This window comes from Apus apus, chromosome Z (genome assembly GCF_020740795.1).
Source record: "Apus apus isolate bApuApu2 chromosome Z, bApuApu2.pri.cur, whole genome shotgun sequence".
NCBI lineage: Eukaryota > Metazoa > Chordata > Aves > Apodiformes > Apodidae > Apus > Apus apus.
The window spans coordinates 38,539,336-38,553,947 of record NC_067312.1 but is presented as its reverse complement, the minus strand read 5'-3'; the positions used below and the strand labels follow the sequence as shown (position 1 = coordinate 38,553,947).

At 37.4% G+C, this 14,612-nt stretch overlaps 1 protein-coding gene across 1 annotated transcript in view; it reads left to right on the top strand.

Annotated features, from left to right (window-relative positions):
* Window positions 1-10,927, top strand: part of GDA (guanine deaminase) — a 28,143-nt gene extending 17,216 nt beyond the window's left edge. Inside the window, exons 9-14 of the mRNA XM_051642888.1 lie at window positions 1,936-2,033; window positions 2,521-2,588; window positions 3,069-3,215; window positions 4,822-4,940; window positions 6,030-6,057; window positions 6,571-10,927. Of these exons, the coding sequence (XP_051498848.1) occupies window positions 1,936-2,033; window positions 2,521-2,588; window positions 3,069-3,215; window positions 4,822-4,940; window positions 6,030-6,057; window positions 6,571-6,641 (531 nt within the window). The 3' untranslated portion in view covers window positions 6,642-10,927. The remainder of the gene's footprint in view (window positions 1-1,935; window positions 2,034-2,520; window positions 2,589-3,068; window positions 3,216-4,821; window positions 4,941-6,029; window positions 6,058-6,570) is intronic.
* The last annotated feature ends 3,685 nt before the right edge of the window (window positions 10,928-14,612 follow it).

Sequence of the window (14,612 nt, the reverse complement as noted above, 5' to 3'; positions counted from 1 at the left end):
TTAAACAGTGGGGAGCCCGTGCAAGGGTGAATAGGATCAGTGAGAGTGCTTAAATGTCAGTCAAATTGATTTAAAAGTTTAGGAGAAAATGTTCAGAGGCATAAAAGGCATCTGGGAACAACTTTGGAAGGAGCTTTTGAATTCCAATTTCTCTGTTTGAATATGTAGCCCAGTAAATTACTTATTTATAGCCCTTTTTACCAGAGAAATCAATATGGACTACTCAAAGACATACACAATATTAACTTTTGTTCTCTCATGCAGTCCTATGCCCTCTGATTTGTTGCATCAGGGTACTACAGACAATGTTAGTGCTGCTAAAACACAGGTCTTAATTCTGTGAGACTCTTACATGCACAGCACTGAAAAAGGTCACTGAAAGAGTTATCAGTGTTTTCTGGTGCCAGGCTTCTGGTTATTTGGCGAAGCATTATATTAAACACAAGCGTAACAAAACCACAGACATTCCACCCTGCCATACTAACAAAACTAGGACACCAAATTAATATATTTTTTAATGTTTTAAAAATACATTTTCAGAGCTGTGGCTGAAATATTTCCTTCCTTTTAAAAAGAAGTACAGATCAGCAGAGATACAGTTCAACAGCTACCACATGTCTGACCTTAAGATGTGGCTGTTCTCATGGCATTTTCAGTTACGTTTGAGCTTGATGAATAGAGATGGGAAGGGTACAGTGCTATTAGGAAATGCTCAGTGGGAACAGTCGCTGTGATATTCTCCTTCTCTGCAAGGCCCAACAGAACTCTTGCTCTTCTCTTTGGGCATTTGGCAAATGAGGTAAATCCAGGTAGATTTGCCTAGGAATAATTGTTTTATGTCCTATTAAATGATAGTATCCTATACGTCTATGTTTTGTGTATACTGCTTGTAAACTTATTTTTAAAGTCAGGTATTCAAGGAAGAAAAGCCATCATCTGTTACATCATAAATTAGATTATTTAAATTAAAGAATATTCCATAGAAGTAGATACACCCACATTGTGCAAATATTTGGAGAGACAAGGCGAAACATGCTCATGACACCAAGCTGTGTGATGTGGTTGACATGCTGGTGGAAAGGGAGGCCACGCAGAGGGATCCTGACAGGCTTGAGAGGTGGGCCCATGTCAGCCTTATGAAACTCAACAGGGCCAAGTGTAAGGTCCTTCACCTGGGTTGGGCACAAATACAGCCTCGGCAGAGAATGGATTGAGAACAGCCCTGAGGAAAAGAACTTGGGGGTTTGTTGAGAAGCTTAACATGAGCCAGCAATGTACACTTGCCGCCCAGAAAGCCAATCATGCCCTGGGCTGCATGAAAAGAAATGTGGCCAGCAGGTCAAGGGAGGCAATTCTCCTCACTTGGTGGGGGACCCCTCTACTCCACTCTTGTGAGACCCCACTTGGAGTCCTGTGTCCAGTTCTGGAGCCCTCAATGCAAGAAGGACATGGAGCTGTTGGAGCAGGTCCAGAGGAAGGCCATGAAGATGATCAGAGGGCTGGAGCACCTCTCCTATGAAGACAGGCTGAGAGAGCTGGGATTGTTCAGCCTGAAGAGGAGAAGGCTCTGGGGAGACCTTATAGCACCTTACAGTACCTGAAAGGGGCCTATAGGAAACCTGGGGAGGGACTTTTTACAAGGGCATAGAGTGAGAGGACAAGACATAATGGATCAAAACTGGAAGAGGGGAGATTTAGATTAGACATTAGGAGGAAATTCTTTGCTTTGAGGGTGCTGAGACACTGGAACAGATTGCCCAGGGGCATGGTTGGATGGGACTTTGAGCAACCTGGTCTAGTGGGAAGTGTCCCTGCCCATGCAGGGAGGTTGGAACTAGATGATCTATAAGGTCCCTTCCAACTTAAACTATTCTATGATTCCCTGATTCTATGTAATGCAATATTGAGTAAATTAATGTTTCTGTTTTTATTTAGACAGTGATGGCTCATGCCTGTTATCTTTCTGAAGAAGAGCTGAAACTTTTTAGTGTTCGTGGAGCTGCAATTTCACATTGCCCCAATTCTAATTTTTCGTAAGTTAAAAAAAAGAAAAAAGGTGTGTAATTAAATAAAAGTGTTGTTCACACAATACCCTGAGTCTAGCCTACAAAGCTATATATATATATATGTGATACCCCATTCCACTGGAAGAGACAAACTGGATTGTGCATGACCATTCATGCTCCCCTTCTGCATGATATGGTTTGTACTGACTTGTGATATTTCACTATAGTCATATATATGTATTTATTTAATTTTTAAAATATTTGTTTCTTTTGACTCTTCTGTCAATGACAGATTCAGTAATGTCTCTCAGAATATGCATATGTTTTGGGAAAATGGGAAGTGATTAAACCCCATCTTCCAGGTCTATGAATGCAAATACCCTATCCCAGTTTAATAAACCAAATCTGCTACAGATGTTCTGAGAGCTTTTTTTATGAAATGGCTCTGCAGCCCTGCTCTTCCTGAACTTCCTCTGTGTGTATCGCACAGACCATGTTTCTTCTTCCAATCCAGGTTGCGCAGTGGTGTCTTAAATGTGCGAAATGTCCTGAAACACAATGTGAAGCTTGGCCTTGGCACAGGTTGGTATTTTGCTATGAAAACTGTTTTGTTTTGTTTTGTTTTAAACCATTGGAAGATATAAAAATGTGGCTACTTGTTCTTATTTAGAAGTCAGCATGCCTCTGATTTACGGACCTGCTTTTTTCCCCTTGTTACTTATAGAGTAATGAAATCTAGAGAATGGAGTACTAGAGCTGGTCCAAAAGGGTTTAAAAATAAAAGAAAAAATTAATTAAGAAAATTTTGTTCTTGTTGTGAGAGTAAACAGGACTTAAACAACAACTTCTCAAGTTTCTGTTGCTCTCTATTGAGCTATGTTTACCCGACTTCCTATGTGAGAGCACCTTTATTAGGAATTATACATTCAGAGACAGTGTTTAGCACTAAAACTTTTTGTGTTTATCACATCTGACAATTCATTACATTTAATGAAATCTCATAGAAATTTAATCCAGAGAATTATTCCCAAGGCTTGTTTTTAAGAGTCTGACCCCTTCTAGATGTTGCCGGTGGATATTCAGCTTCTATGCTTGATGCCATCAGGAAAACAATGATGGCATCTAATAGCCTTCAGATCAATAAATTGAATGAAACAGGACTAACTCTTGAAGAAGCTTTTCAACTAGCCACTCTAGGAGGAAGCCAAGGTAAGAAGTAATTTCTTTAAAATGTACACAGAGAAGTATGGCTCATTTTGATATTGTCTCCCTGCCTTTAAAATGTGGCTGAATTCACATATTTTCTGGTGCGAGAGTGAAGTCCAAAATTATACCTGCTGTGCAGAGTTATCATTCAGTCTCTCATACCCATACTTGGTTCATTGTCAAGGAGTATTTGGTTTGATGTTGAGAGGTTAGTAATAGAATCTTAATGATTTTTCAGGGTCGTATATTTTATTTGCAAAGATCCTTAGATTTCTTAATCATTAGTGCTTGCATGTCTATCACACCAGTTGGAAAGACTTTGTTTTTTCAGTAGCCAACACCTGGAGGAAAAGCTGAGCAATTGCTATAAAATCATGCATACTGTTTGTCATCAGTTTCTAATTTTGTTTCTTCTTTTTGAATTCTCAGTGAAAGAGTTTGTCACTGTCCCCCCAGCAAATCAAAACATCATGCAAATCACTTCTCAGCCAGGGAAAAACACAAAGTTTAAACAAAATATGCACTGTGGTTCTTTAAGACACAGATGCATCTGCAGAATATAGTCATGTAGTGTAGTGGTTATCCTGGTTCACTGGCCTGTTTTGTCCTGACCAGTATGCACATGCTGATTTATACAATCAGCAAAGTTTTAGTGGAACTTGTGTAATTTATCAGAGAGCAAATCCTATCCTCACATAAGTGAAAGTTCATTACTATTTCAGTTAGCAGAAATTAGCTGGCTACCTGCTAAAGAACTGGTCCCAAGTCTTTTCAGTGTAACATTTTTGTAGCTGCCAGAAAACACCATTGCGAACTACTAATGAAAGTTTGAAAAATATAATGAAAATGTTATCAAACTGGTCTTCTCAGGATGGTATTTGAATTTCTGGAGGGTGTCATGGGGAATAGAGAAGACAGAAAATGGACAGGTGGCAACAAAGAAGAATTTTTTTCCCCACAATATATACTGTTCTCATAAAAGTTGATTATAAATTAGCAGATATATGGAAAGGAAAACATAAAAAATCCTGAATTCCTATATGGTTACCCTTCCCAGCCACTGTTGCACATTTTTTATCTTTTATAGTTTATTTTAGTAATGTGTGCATTTTATATATTGATTTTGAGCAGTTTTATCTTTACTAAATCACTTTCAAGGGTAGAGGATAAATTACTTGTACAGCTTTCCACTAGCCTGACGAGTACAATTTGTGGAAATTTAAATGAACTAGTCTTTTTCGCAACAATTTGCTTTGCTGAGACTCCTAAACACTTGTCACCCTCTTGTGTTTAACCTAAAAATTGCATTCTGCTCACAAACCTAAAGGAATATGATACCATTTTAGTTGAAACCAGTAGGTAGACAACTTTATTTTACCCTGAACAGACGTCCTTTAGAAAATAACTAAAATATACATGTTTTTACTGAGAAGTTGCTTAAGAACTGAAATGCTGGCGTACTCACTGTTGAATTTGCTTTAAAGATTTTCCTTGTATTCATCTAAATTTGTGTAGTTTTGATTATGAACATCTTAAGTAAGCCGCCAGGTGCTTCCACCCAGTGGAAAGAAGGCTGTATTGAAGATTTTCAGCTTATTTTCTTCCTTAGCTCTAGGACTAGACGATGTGATTGGAAACTTTGAAGTTGGCAAAGAATTTGATGCACTGCTAATCAACGCAAAGGCTTCAGACAGCCCTTTTGACGTGTTCTCTGCTGATAATTTTGAGGTAATCACAATAGGATTAATCATCAAAAAAATGATGTGGGGAAGGTCCATGATAAAGCCAGACTAAGCTTCTTGAGTGCTGTTCCAGTAACAGGAATCAGGTGTACTACACTGCTTCTGTCTGTGCTTCAGCCCAGAAGTTCAGTGGTTGGTTGTTTTAGAATCTCGCCCCATATCCCCATCAGCAAAAGAGCATGTAACATTTTTTAATGCATATTTTATTAGCCAAAGCTGGTAAACTAAAATTGGCTATTTGCAGTGACAAATGGCAGCCAAGGAAAAGCCATTTAGTTTTAGTGAGCAGCTGGAGTTCAAACTCAAAAATGGCAGCCTGTTCTCAAATGAAGGCTTGGTTGCCTTGACTTCTCTGCTGTGGTAAATTTAAGCAAGAGTTTGAAATGGCTAATCTGAGTTGAAAGCACAGTTTTTATGCAAATATATAAACAATATTGGTTTATGCTTCTCATGGAAAAGCCTTTTATGATAAAAAAAAAAGCAAACAACCAAGTTATTTGAATTTACTGAAGTGGCCAGGCTGTCTATTGCTGTCTCTATTCTGAATGTCACCATTGACTTAGAAATGCGGGTTTACATGATAAGGTAGTTGTTCCTTAACTTGTTTCAGACACAATAAGTAATAAATAATAATCTGGATTAGATTAAATTATCTACATTTTAAAACTTCTTCCTAATTAAAATAACTCTGGAAAAAAATGATGTCCAGTTTAACTCTAAACCTCTTTAGGTAAATCAGCAACTCTTAGAACTTTAAAAATGCTGACAATTTTGTCTTCTTTTTCAAGAGGCAAATGAATGTGACAACTCTAAAAAAAAGTAAGGAGAAGTATTGTGTTGTGGACATACCTGTTTATATTGTCATATTTGTGCACTGTTTTCTGTCAGAGATGTACATCCTCCTTATTGAATGTTTTTTTTTAATGAGAAAACATGCAAGTTAAGTTTTTATTTGACTGTTAATAGGAATATTGGAGAAAAATATTTTTATCAATTCTTTCAAGGTTCAAGTAGTTATGATCTGGGATAGCAGATAATTGCTTTCTGAATTTGATTTTCTCCCATTTTTTTATAGGACATTCTCCAGAAATTCCTGTATCTAGGTATGTTTTGATTCTCAGCCCACATAAAATTATCTTGTTGTTTTGTACATTAAAAATTGCCAAAATTAATGTGGAGGTTAATAACAAATGCATTTATGCATAATTAAATACACATTTACAGTAATTAAATATCTTTCTTTACATTGTATATAAACATTAATTTTACTATCTGTTAGTATTAATATTAACCAGCTTTACTGCTGCCTGGACCTGAGTTAATTCAGATGCTGCACAGATGCATTTTTCTCTACAGATGTATTTTCAGGGTTTGAATCTACTAAATATATAGAAAACCCATGACACCATTTCAGCAGCTGAATGCCATGTTTATTTTTTTAAAAAAGTGTAGGTAGTTCAAACATCCATTGAATCTTTGTGGTATACCTGACTATTTATCTCCAAAACAAAACTTTCTTACTTCTTGGAGGCTGATTATTTTTTAATTGCATAATTTGAATTAATAAATATGCATAGACTTATGTGCAAATCTCTGTTTTGACCGTGTTATTTCAGGTGATGATCGGAATATTTCTGAAGTGTATGTGGCTGGAAAACAAGTGGTTCCTTTTTCAAGTTCAGTATAAATCCATTTTCCTTTTGCAAAATACTCTGCTGATCGTTCTGCATCCAATTTGGAGAAGATTGACTAAACACAGTGCCTGATCATCAGGAATGACACTTCATTTTTGTTTAATGTTTTAAATTTGCAAACGTTAGAAATTTTATTAAACCTTTAAAGGATTACTTTACCAAATTTGTCATAATTCTAAAGGAAACAAGTTTTTAAATTTATCTCTAAAAGCAACATGTGTGCATTGATTAGGGATTTAGTAAATACCTTCATAAATGAGGACACGTGCTGTTCTGTTTAATACTAGTGTAGGAAGCATTACAAAGACCAATAAGGCTCTGATTATCTGTAATGCATCTGAATTTTAAAAAAAGCCAGGACTAGTAAATTGATTTTGCACATAATGAATATCACAGAAGAATGCCATTGCCTGTTAACACAAAGTATGGAAAAATCAATTACTTTTTTGGGGCACTTTGAACATTTTTCAGTTCTCCTTAGGAGCTTATTTTTTTAAGTAATTATTTCACTTAAAAGATTATTTTTTAAAGAAAAAATTCATAAGAAATGTGTATTTATAAGTAAATAAGGATCCTTATTATCAAAGAGTTTAGATTTGTCATTCGTTGGCAGCCAGAAGAGGGCTGGTAGAAGAACCAAAGAAGAAACAGGGTATTAGCTACAGTTAGAAAGGCTGGGAGGGCAAAGGGGCTGCACTGTGCTGTGATGCTGTCAGCTGAAAGTGCATTTCCACAGAGTTAGTGTCTGGAAGCTGTCAGCCTGATCTTCTACCCACTTCATTGAATTATCTTCAGCGGAGTGACAGCTGAATGAAACTTGTGTGCAATTAGAAGCAAGCAGCAAGCACTAAGAGATCTGGGCAGGCTACTTGATGGCAAGTAAATAAAGGGGGTTTTTTTGGACTTGGAGTACTTCATCTAGTTCAGCCTCCTTCAGAACCCTCTCGAGCTCATTTACTCCTGACTGTTCAGACAGGATGATACGTTGTCCCTTCTCCTTTCTGTAAGGGAAATGAGCAGATTTAAAAAAAATCCAGGAGACATGGACTATTTCTGGCCATTAGGACCTTTGACTTGAGGTGGAAAAAGCACTGGAAAAAGCAGATCAGCTTTAACATGCTCTTTTGTATCTTTCAATATGGCAACCATAATTCCAGCCCTGTACAATTCCAGGTAAAAAAATGTGCCCTTTTTGACTTGGAAATCTAGGTGACTTCCTTTTTTAAAAAAACATATGTTTCCCTACATTTTTTCAGAGACTTTTTTTTCCCAAGATTAGTTTAAGGAGGATTGGTTTCAGGGTATTTCTTGTTTCTTTTTGATATTTTTGGAGCACAAGGGATGTAAGCTGTAATTTCAGTGTCAATAGAGGCAATATTGTATTGAGTAACTATAAACATGTGTTTAATATGGTTTTAAGGCCTGCTTCAAACTCCTTTGATTTCATTTAACTTTCACACTTTTGTCTTGCTGCCTGGTGATACAAAGGTACAGGACTTCCCACTATTCAAAATACAAGGCAGGTCACTGCCCCAGAGTCTTACTTCAGGTCTACTTCTGAAAGAGTTCTTGGCCCAACACCACTGACACATTTCTGATTTTAAAAGCATTTTCAGTGCTCATGTATTGTAATGCCTGCATGAGACAGTAAATGGTCAAGAAGAAGTGTGAAAGCTAGCTTGGGCACCTAAAGCAGTAGAGTCTTTTCAGTGTGGTTTATTTTCTGAAGCTGAGTACCCCTCTGAGCAGGATGAGGGGGTGTGGACTCGCAGGTGCATGGCTTGCTGATGGGGGTCTGGCTTGGGTATCTCCACAGGGCACCGCACTGTGCCAAGTGCTTGTGCAGGTAGAACCTTCCTATCCATTCTGCTCAATGATTCCTCAAGCCTTTGGAGACAAGATTTAAGCGTTAAGATTTCCACTTTCCATCAGGGTATTTTCCTAACCCTTTTGTTTTTCATGTGCCCCAATCATCTATGTGGTAGTAGCACACTTGCTTGGCATCTTCAGCTCTTTACCTTGATTTCCTGATTCAGGAAGCATTTTTCCTCATGAAATTTTTACATGAATTCAGTTGACCAAATGTCACATTCCAAAACCAAAGACCTGTGAGACACATTTTAATCCTCCCAGTTACTGTTTGAAACTATTTTTAGGGAGTTGCATGGTTTTCAGCTTTGGCTTTCCTGCAAGAATGTTCTCTGGAGCAGAGAAAGGTTACATAGCCTTGTGTAGAATTTATGTTTGTGACCTACTTCTTCACTTCCAGCACTATGAATTAAATCAGTGCTCTTATTTTAGTGGTAGTTTTAACTGTCTCTGACTTTATTGTGTTCTCACTGTTTGGAAGTGTTGTTAGGAATAAGGTTCAGCATTTCTTCATAAAAGATTTGTGGGGCTGGAAATACAGAAACACTCCAACAAGTTCAACACCATACTGCTGGCCCAGTTACAAAGGGAATCCCTAGCATAACTGCTGCCAGTGAGCTCTGTATCTGAATATAGGCTGTGTCATGAGCAGTTTGATTCTTGTTAAATTCAGGCAAAAGGTAGGAACTCAGCCTTTTGGTTATAGTTTTACCAGTGTCCAGTATCCAGACACTGCCCAGAATTAGAAATGAAGAATCGGCTTTCTAAGAATGTCAGCTGGTAGAGGAGCTCTGCCTGCAGGTAGTGCTGGTGCCAGTGCAGGCTGCCCGCACGATCCTGCAGTGCCCAAGACAGGGAGGATGGAGAACCAAGACTGATAGCATTAGACTAAATGCTGAGGTGCTTGGAGGTAAAGGAGAGAAACCTGAATTTTATGTGAGAGAACGCCAGTGGAGGAATTGTTATAACAAATAAACTGGGAGGTAATTTTAACAGCAGCATCTTAAATAGGATTGAATGGAGAAGACTGTAGTGCCAGAAAAAAATAGTTTACATGGGGTCATCTGAGGTAGTCCCAAGAGCTTGTTTAGTAGATGATGGCTTATGCACAGAAATGCTAAGGTCTTACATGATGTAGGACCTAAACTTCTCTGAAGCAGTTTTGGGAAAGTCACTGAGTATCCCCCTGTGAAGTTTTGGTCCTTGACACATTTGGCTGTATGTAGATTCCCAAGACACTTGGTGCAATAGGAGAGGATCAATAGATAAAAGCAATTACTGCTGAGAATCATACATCTACTCTATATGCAGCTTGAGACCACATATATTCTCTTTCCTTGTATAAATGTCCCCACTGCATATGGAGTTTGAAGCAGGCCAAACAGTTGGTTCAGTCTCTTAATGTATCTTTTAGAGGCTAGAGCATATTTGGCATGCATCTGAACTTCCAGTGCAGTTTCCTCCAAAAGAAACTTAATCCTTGTGTACCAAAGCTACCCTGCAAACTGAACCAAGACTCAAGAAGGAAGATGATTAGGAATTCATTTCGGAACACCACAACTGTTTCAAAACAAAATGCTAATGGAGGCTAGTACTTGGACTATTCCCCATCTCTCCTCATTGTCACAGAACTTAGTAGCTGAAGACAAATTAAAGCAACCTCCTTCCCTCTTCCTCCCTCTTCCACAAAAAAACACAAACCCCAAAAGTATAAAGTCAGACAACAAAACGCTAAAGGGAGATGAGTGCATGGAACAAAAGAAAGGGATAATTTTCAGTCAGTATAAATCGACACAGTGCTACTGACTTCAGATAAAACCTCTGGAAACATGCACACACAACTGTTTCCAGATGTCACTCCCCATTTAGTTCTGTTGCCAGATTTTGAAAGGGATCTTTGTTTCAAAATGTGTCTTGTGTGTTCAATGATAGCACACCATTCAGACAAATTTTTTTTAAAAAGTGTAGTTTACGGAAAGCTTGCTTATTGGGGCAATATGCTTAATGCGTCCTATGTTCAGATGAGCAGTTATTTATTAGAAACTGAATGTATTTGAATTGCTGTTGTATGTTGATCTCATTGTGTTGCTTCAGGTTTTGATTAATGAAATGCTAGTAAGTATTGCTGATATATTATGCAGCATTATTTGAATGATTCATGTATGGCAAGTGGAGTTCTGCACTTTAAAATGTTGCCTTGGCCAAATGTTTATATATTTATTCTGTGTTTTTTGTGCAATCAAAAGGATTTGCAGGGGATAAAATGTGTATTTGTTTAATGTGCTGAACATTTTCTTTGTTGTAAGTGGACTTTCTCTTAGAGAAAGAAGGGTTAAAGTGACCCCTTTAAAATTCTGTGCCTGATCGTACACTCCAGAATTAAAAATTATAATGATTTTATGAAAGCCAACATGAATAGTAATGTTTTCATTTAAAATATTTACAGATAAGTATTTTTTATTTTAATTATTATTATGCAATGAATATTAGAAAAAGGTAATAACTCTTGCTAAATAGCTACCATTTTTCTAAGCGAAGGAGAATGTAACTATACTTGATTATACATTTTAAAGAATATGCAAGTTCTTGAAAAATAAAAAGCCTAAGTTCTTTCAAAAAAATCCCAATTTTAAAAAGAATAGATATTAACAACTTTGCTCAGACAAGCTGTTAAAAAATGCTGCTTTAAGCATTTACAGGAACAATCCATAGCAGATTATAATGTGGACAGCTTTTAAAATATTGGATTTGTATGCATTAATGGTGCTGCCTTATCTGCAGCCCTGTAAGCAGCAGTGATCAGCTCATCTCTAAAATGATAGTGTACAAATAGAAGGTGTTTAATTAAAAAAAAAAAAAAAAGGCTTTTTAAAAAATTTTTAAAAAGAACTGGGAAAAAAAGGAATTTGGAAAAATTTGAAGAGTGGTTGCAGAATACTGGTAGAAAGAAGTTAGACCAGAGAAACTGATGAAAACAAGATGACATGTCAGTGAAGTTTTAGGTGGGAAACGTTCAGAAAAGAAGAAACATTTTCAGGACATGTTTTGTTAAATCATGGGCCTCATTTCCTCTGAAAGTTTTTGAGAATCAATAACAGAGCAGATTTCCAAAGCAGTTACTTCCATGCTTAATAATACAAGCCCAAAAAATTCTGTCTAGTAATAGCATGCTTACATAACACTTTCCAAACTCTCAACCTTTACTTCAATTTTTAAATAAAAATTACCTGTAGCAACTCCAGAAGAAACCTAATGCAAGGACACATTATGCTTTATCACCATCTGTCTTGTGAAATATTTGGCATTGGCCAGATCAGAGACTGAAAAAGTCTGGTCCCAGGGAAGAATCTCTGATTCTGCTCCTGTGTGTCCCTGTCACTTGCCTGGCGCAGTGACGACTGAGTCTGATACTGGAAGATAAGCATCTGGTGTCACCAGAGTAACTAGAAAATAAGTGGTTTAAAAAAACAGGTTTTAAAGTTAAGCACCCTGCATGGCACAGCAGATTTTAAACTACACAAGCATATACCTAGTAGTGAACTTCTAGGTTCAAGGAACTTTGGCTTGATGTTGGGGGGAGGTCTTAAGCCCTTGTACTATATGTGCAACAGGTTGTGCTTCTCTAAACAGAAAAGTCAGCAAATGACATCTGCCAGGCTCTGTACAAAACAAACCAGTAACAGCAGCAAAAAAACCAATTCTTGGGAAGCCAAAAGGACATCAGCAACATCAATTACAATCTGCTATGTAAAGTTAAGAGAACTGTTAGTTTTTCTCAAAAGGTTGAGCAATGTTTTTGGAGGGCATTTTCCTGGAAATTTCAGGAGAAATTCTTTCCTGGAAAATGCAGTGAAGCAGTGTGCTTCAACCAATGAGGTCCCCTGTGGCTTCTGCAGAGGCATGAATGTAGCATGTATGTAGCAGTGAATCCAAGAGTCTTGCCTAGACTCAAACTTCGTCTCCTGATCAGGACTCCGAAGTGTTTATTGGTTTTAGTGCTGGCTTCAGTTTGTGGCTTCTCATCTATTTGGTTTTAGTTTGAAAATAACTATACTGATTGAATGAAGTGGGGAGGTGGGTAAGTCTCAAAAGCAATCTTACACCCACCCACCTAGCACTTCAACTCAAAAGATTTGTCCCATAAGGTAGATGTTATTATGTTTGCACAGCTTTTATGCGAAGTGATTTGGCTTAATGACTTGAATCAGCTGGCAACAATTAAACTCAGCCAAGACCAGGACATAAACTGTGAGCAGGTGATTAAAACATAAAAATGTTTTACCCTGATCTGCACTTAAGTCACCAAAGACTTTGCTTAGCCAAGTGCATTTAGGTACAAAAACTCCCTGGACATAATCCTTCAATGAAAGGGACCAGCCTTAGTGACAACTAAAGGCTTTGATCTCTGTGTCCTATCTGGCCTTGTAGCTTCAGGGATTGGTTTTTTCCTTTAACAGCTTTTGCTGATGAAGCTTTAAAATGTGGTTGCATATATTCCTTAGCTAAGGAAATTTGCAGTCCTCACTTCAAGACAAGCCTTTTTTCCCCAAAGGAGAGTTCACATCTTGTTGGAGTATATTTTTCTGATCCTGGCCCTTAGTTTTGTCTGCTCATTGTCAGTTATTCCTAGGCTCTGATTCTTTCGTTTGTGAAAAATACCTAACTGGAGTTAATGTTGTTGAATTTATCCTTCCTGTTGTACTTGTGTAGTTTCAAGGAAGAGCAATGTGTTTGGAAAAATGGTAGATGTGATTTCCACTGTTCTGCTTGGTTTTGATCATGCTAAATTGGAAGTCATGTACAGTTGGAACAAAATAAAGAGGCCTTGTGTTTACAACAACCCTCATGTCTTTGGCTTTGTACGAGAGAGAGAAAGGTGGCAAGCTGACTAATAAAGATTTACAGAGAAGACCACAGTACACAACGAAGTCTTGGAGATGCATAGAACTTACTTGTTTCCTGGAGAACTCAGGCACACCCATTGCAGGGGTTTGTAAACTGTGCTTAGTATGCATAAAGTTATTTTAGGGGATCTTTTTGCAGATTCAAAAACCTTACAGCTTTAAATGTAAACTTATTGCCAGATTTGTTCGCTTGATAAATCAAAGCAAATGCTTCAGTAACCTTTTTGTTACTTTATGTCAGGGTAGACTATCCTGAAATGCTTTCTTCTTGTGCTCAGCAGCAAGCATATAGAGTCACATCTCCTTTAATGTGTTTTTATTCACTTTCTTACTTTTTAAAGCTTAGGCATAAAAATGCTCCCACTCTAAGCAGCTCTGAAACTCACCAGAAGTGAATTTTCTTAAAAAAAGCCCTGCCATAGGAGAACCGCTAATTACACACTGAGAATTTGTATGCTGAAATTATGTGCAAGTTATTACCAGTGTATGCAAAATTATGTGCATGAGAAATAAAGCTGTTCTGTATTTTCATCAATTTATCAGCAGAAGTAAAGCAAACTACAGAGAAAAGCAAAGTGAAAGAAAACTTTATAAACCACTGTTCTTAATAGAAGGGCATGTTTAGGCTTTCAGTGTAAAAATTCTGCTACTTAACATTTTATTTTGAAAAACAACAGTAAGAAATGCGTTTGCAATATTTTCCTAGAATATCATGTTGAGATATACCTATTTTAAGCATTATAAACCCCAGATGTGCGCACAGTTGTTACGGTGTAGAGGGTTTATGAGCCAGTTTGAAAATTTGAGAGCCTTTGGGTATGTGTCCAGTAAATCTCGGGCTGCAATTGTCTGTTTCTCTACACTGAGCTGATGCAGACACAGCATGCACAAGTGAACACAGAATTTGCAAGCTTAAAAAAAGTGCCATTGAATAATCAGGAACACATTACTAGTATAATTTTCATCAGTCTTTCCCCATGGCTATTAAAAAGAATACAAAGAATCATCTTGGTTTGTGGTCAGATACTGAATCATTTATGACTGAGCTTAATAGGTTTATAGTTCCTGAGTTAGAAGCACAGTTAAAACGCAAAATGAAGGTTGTTTGCCCTATAGTTGTACTCTGTAATTAGCTTTCTTACTTCCAAAGTAATGAGTGTGTGACTGCATTCTTGCATTAACTCCAGATGA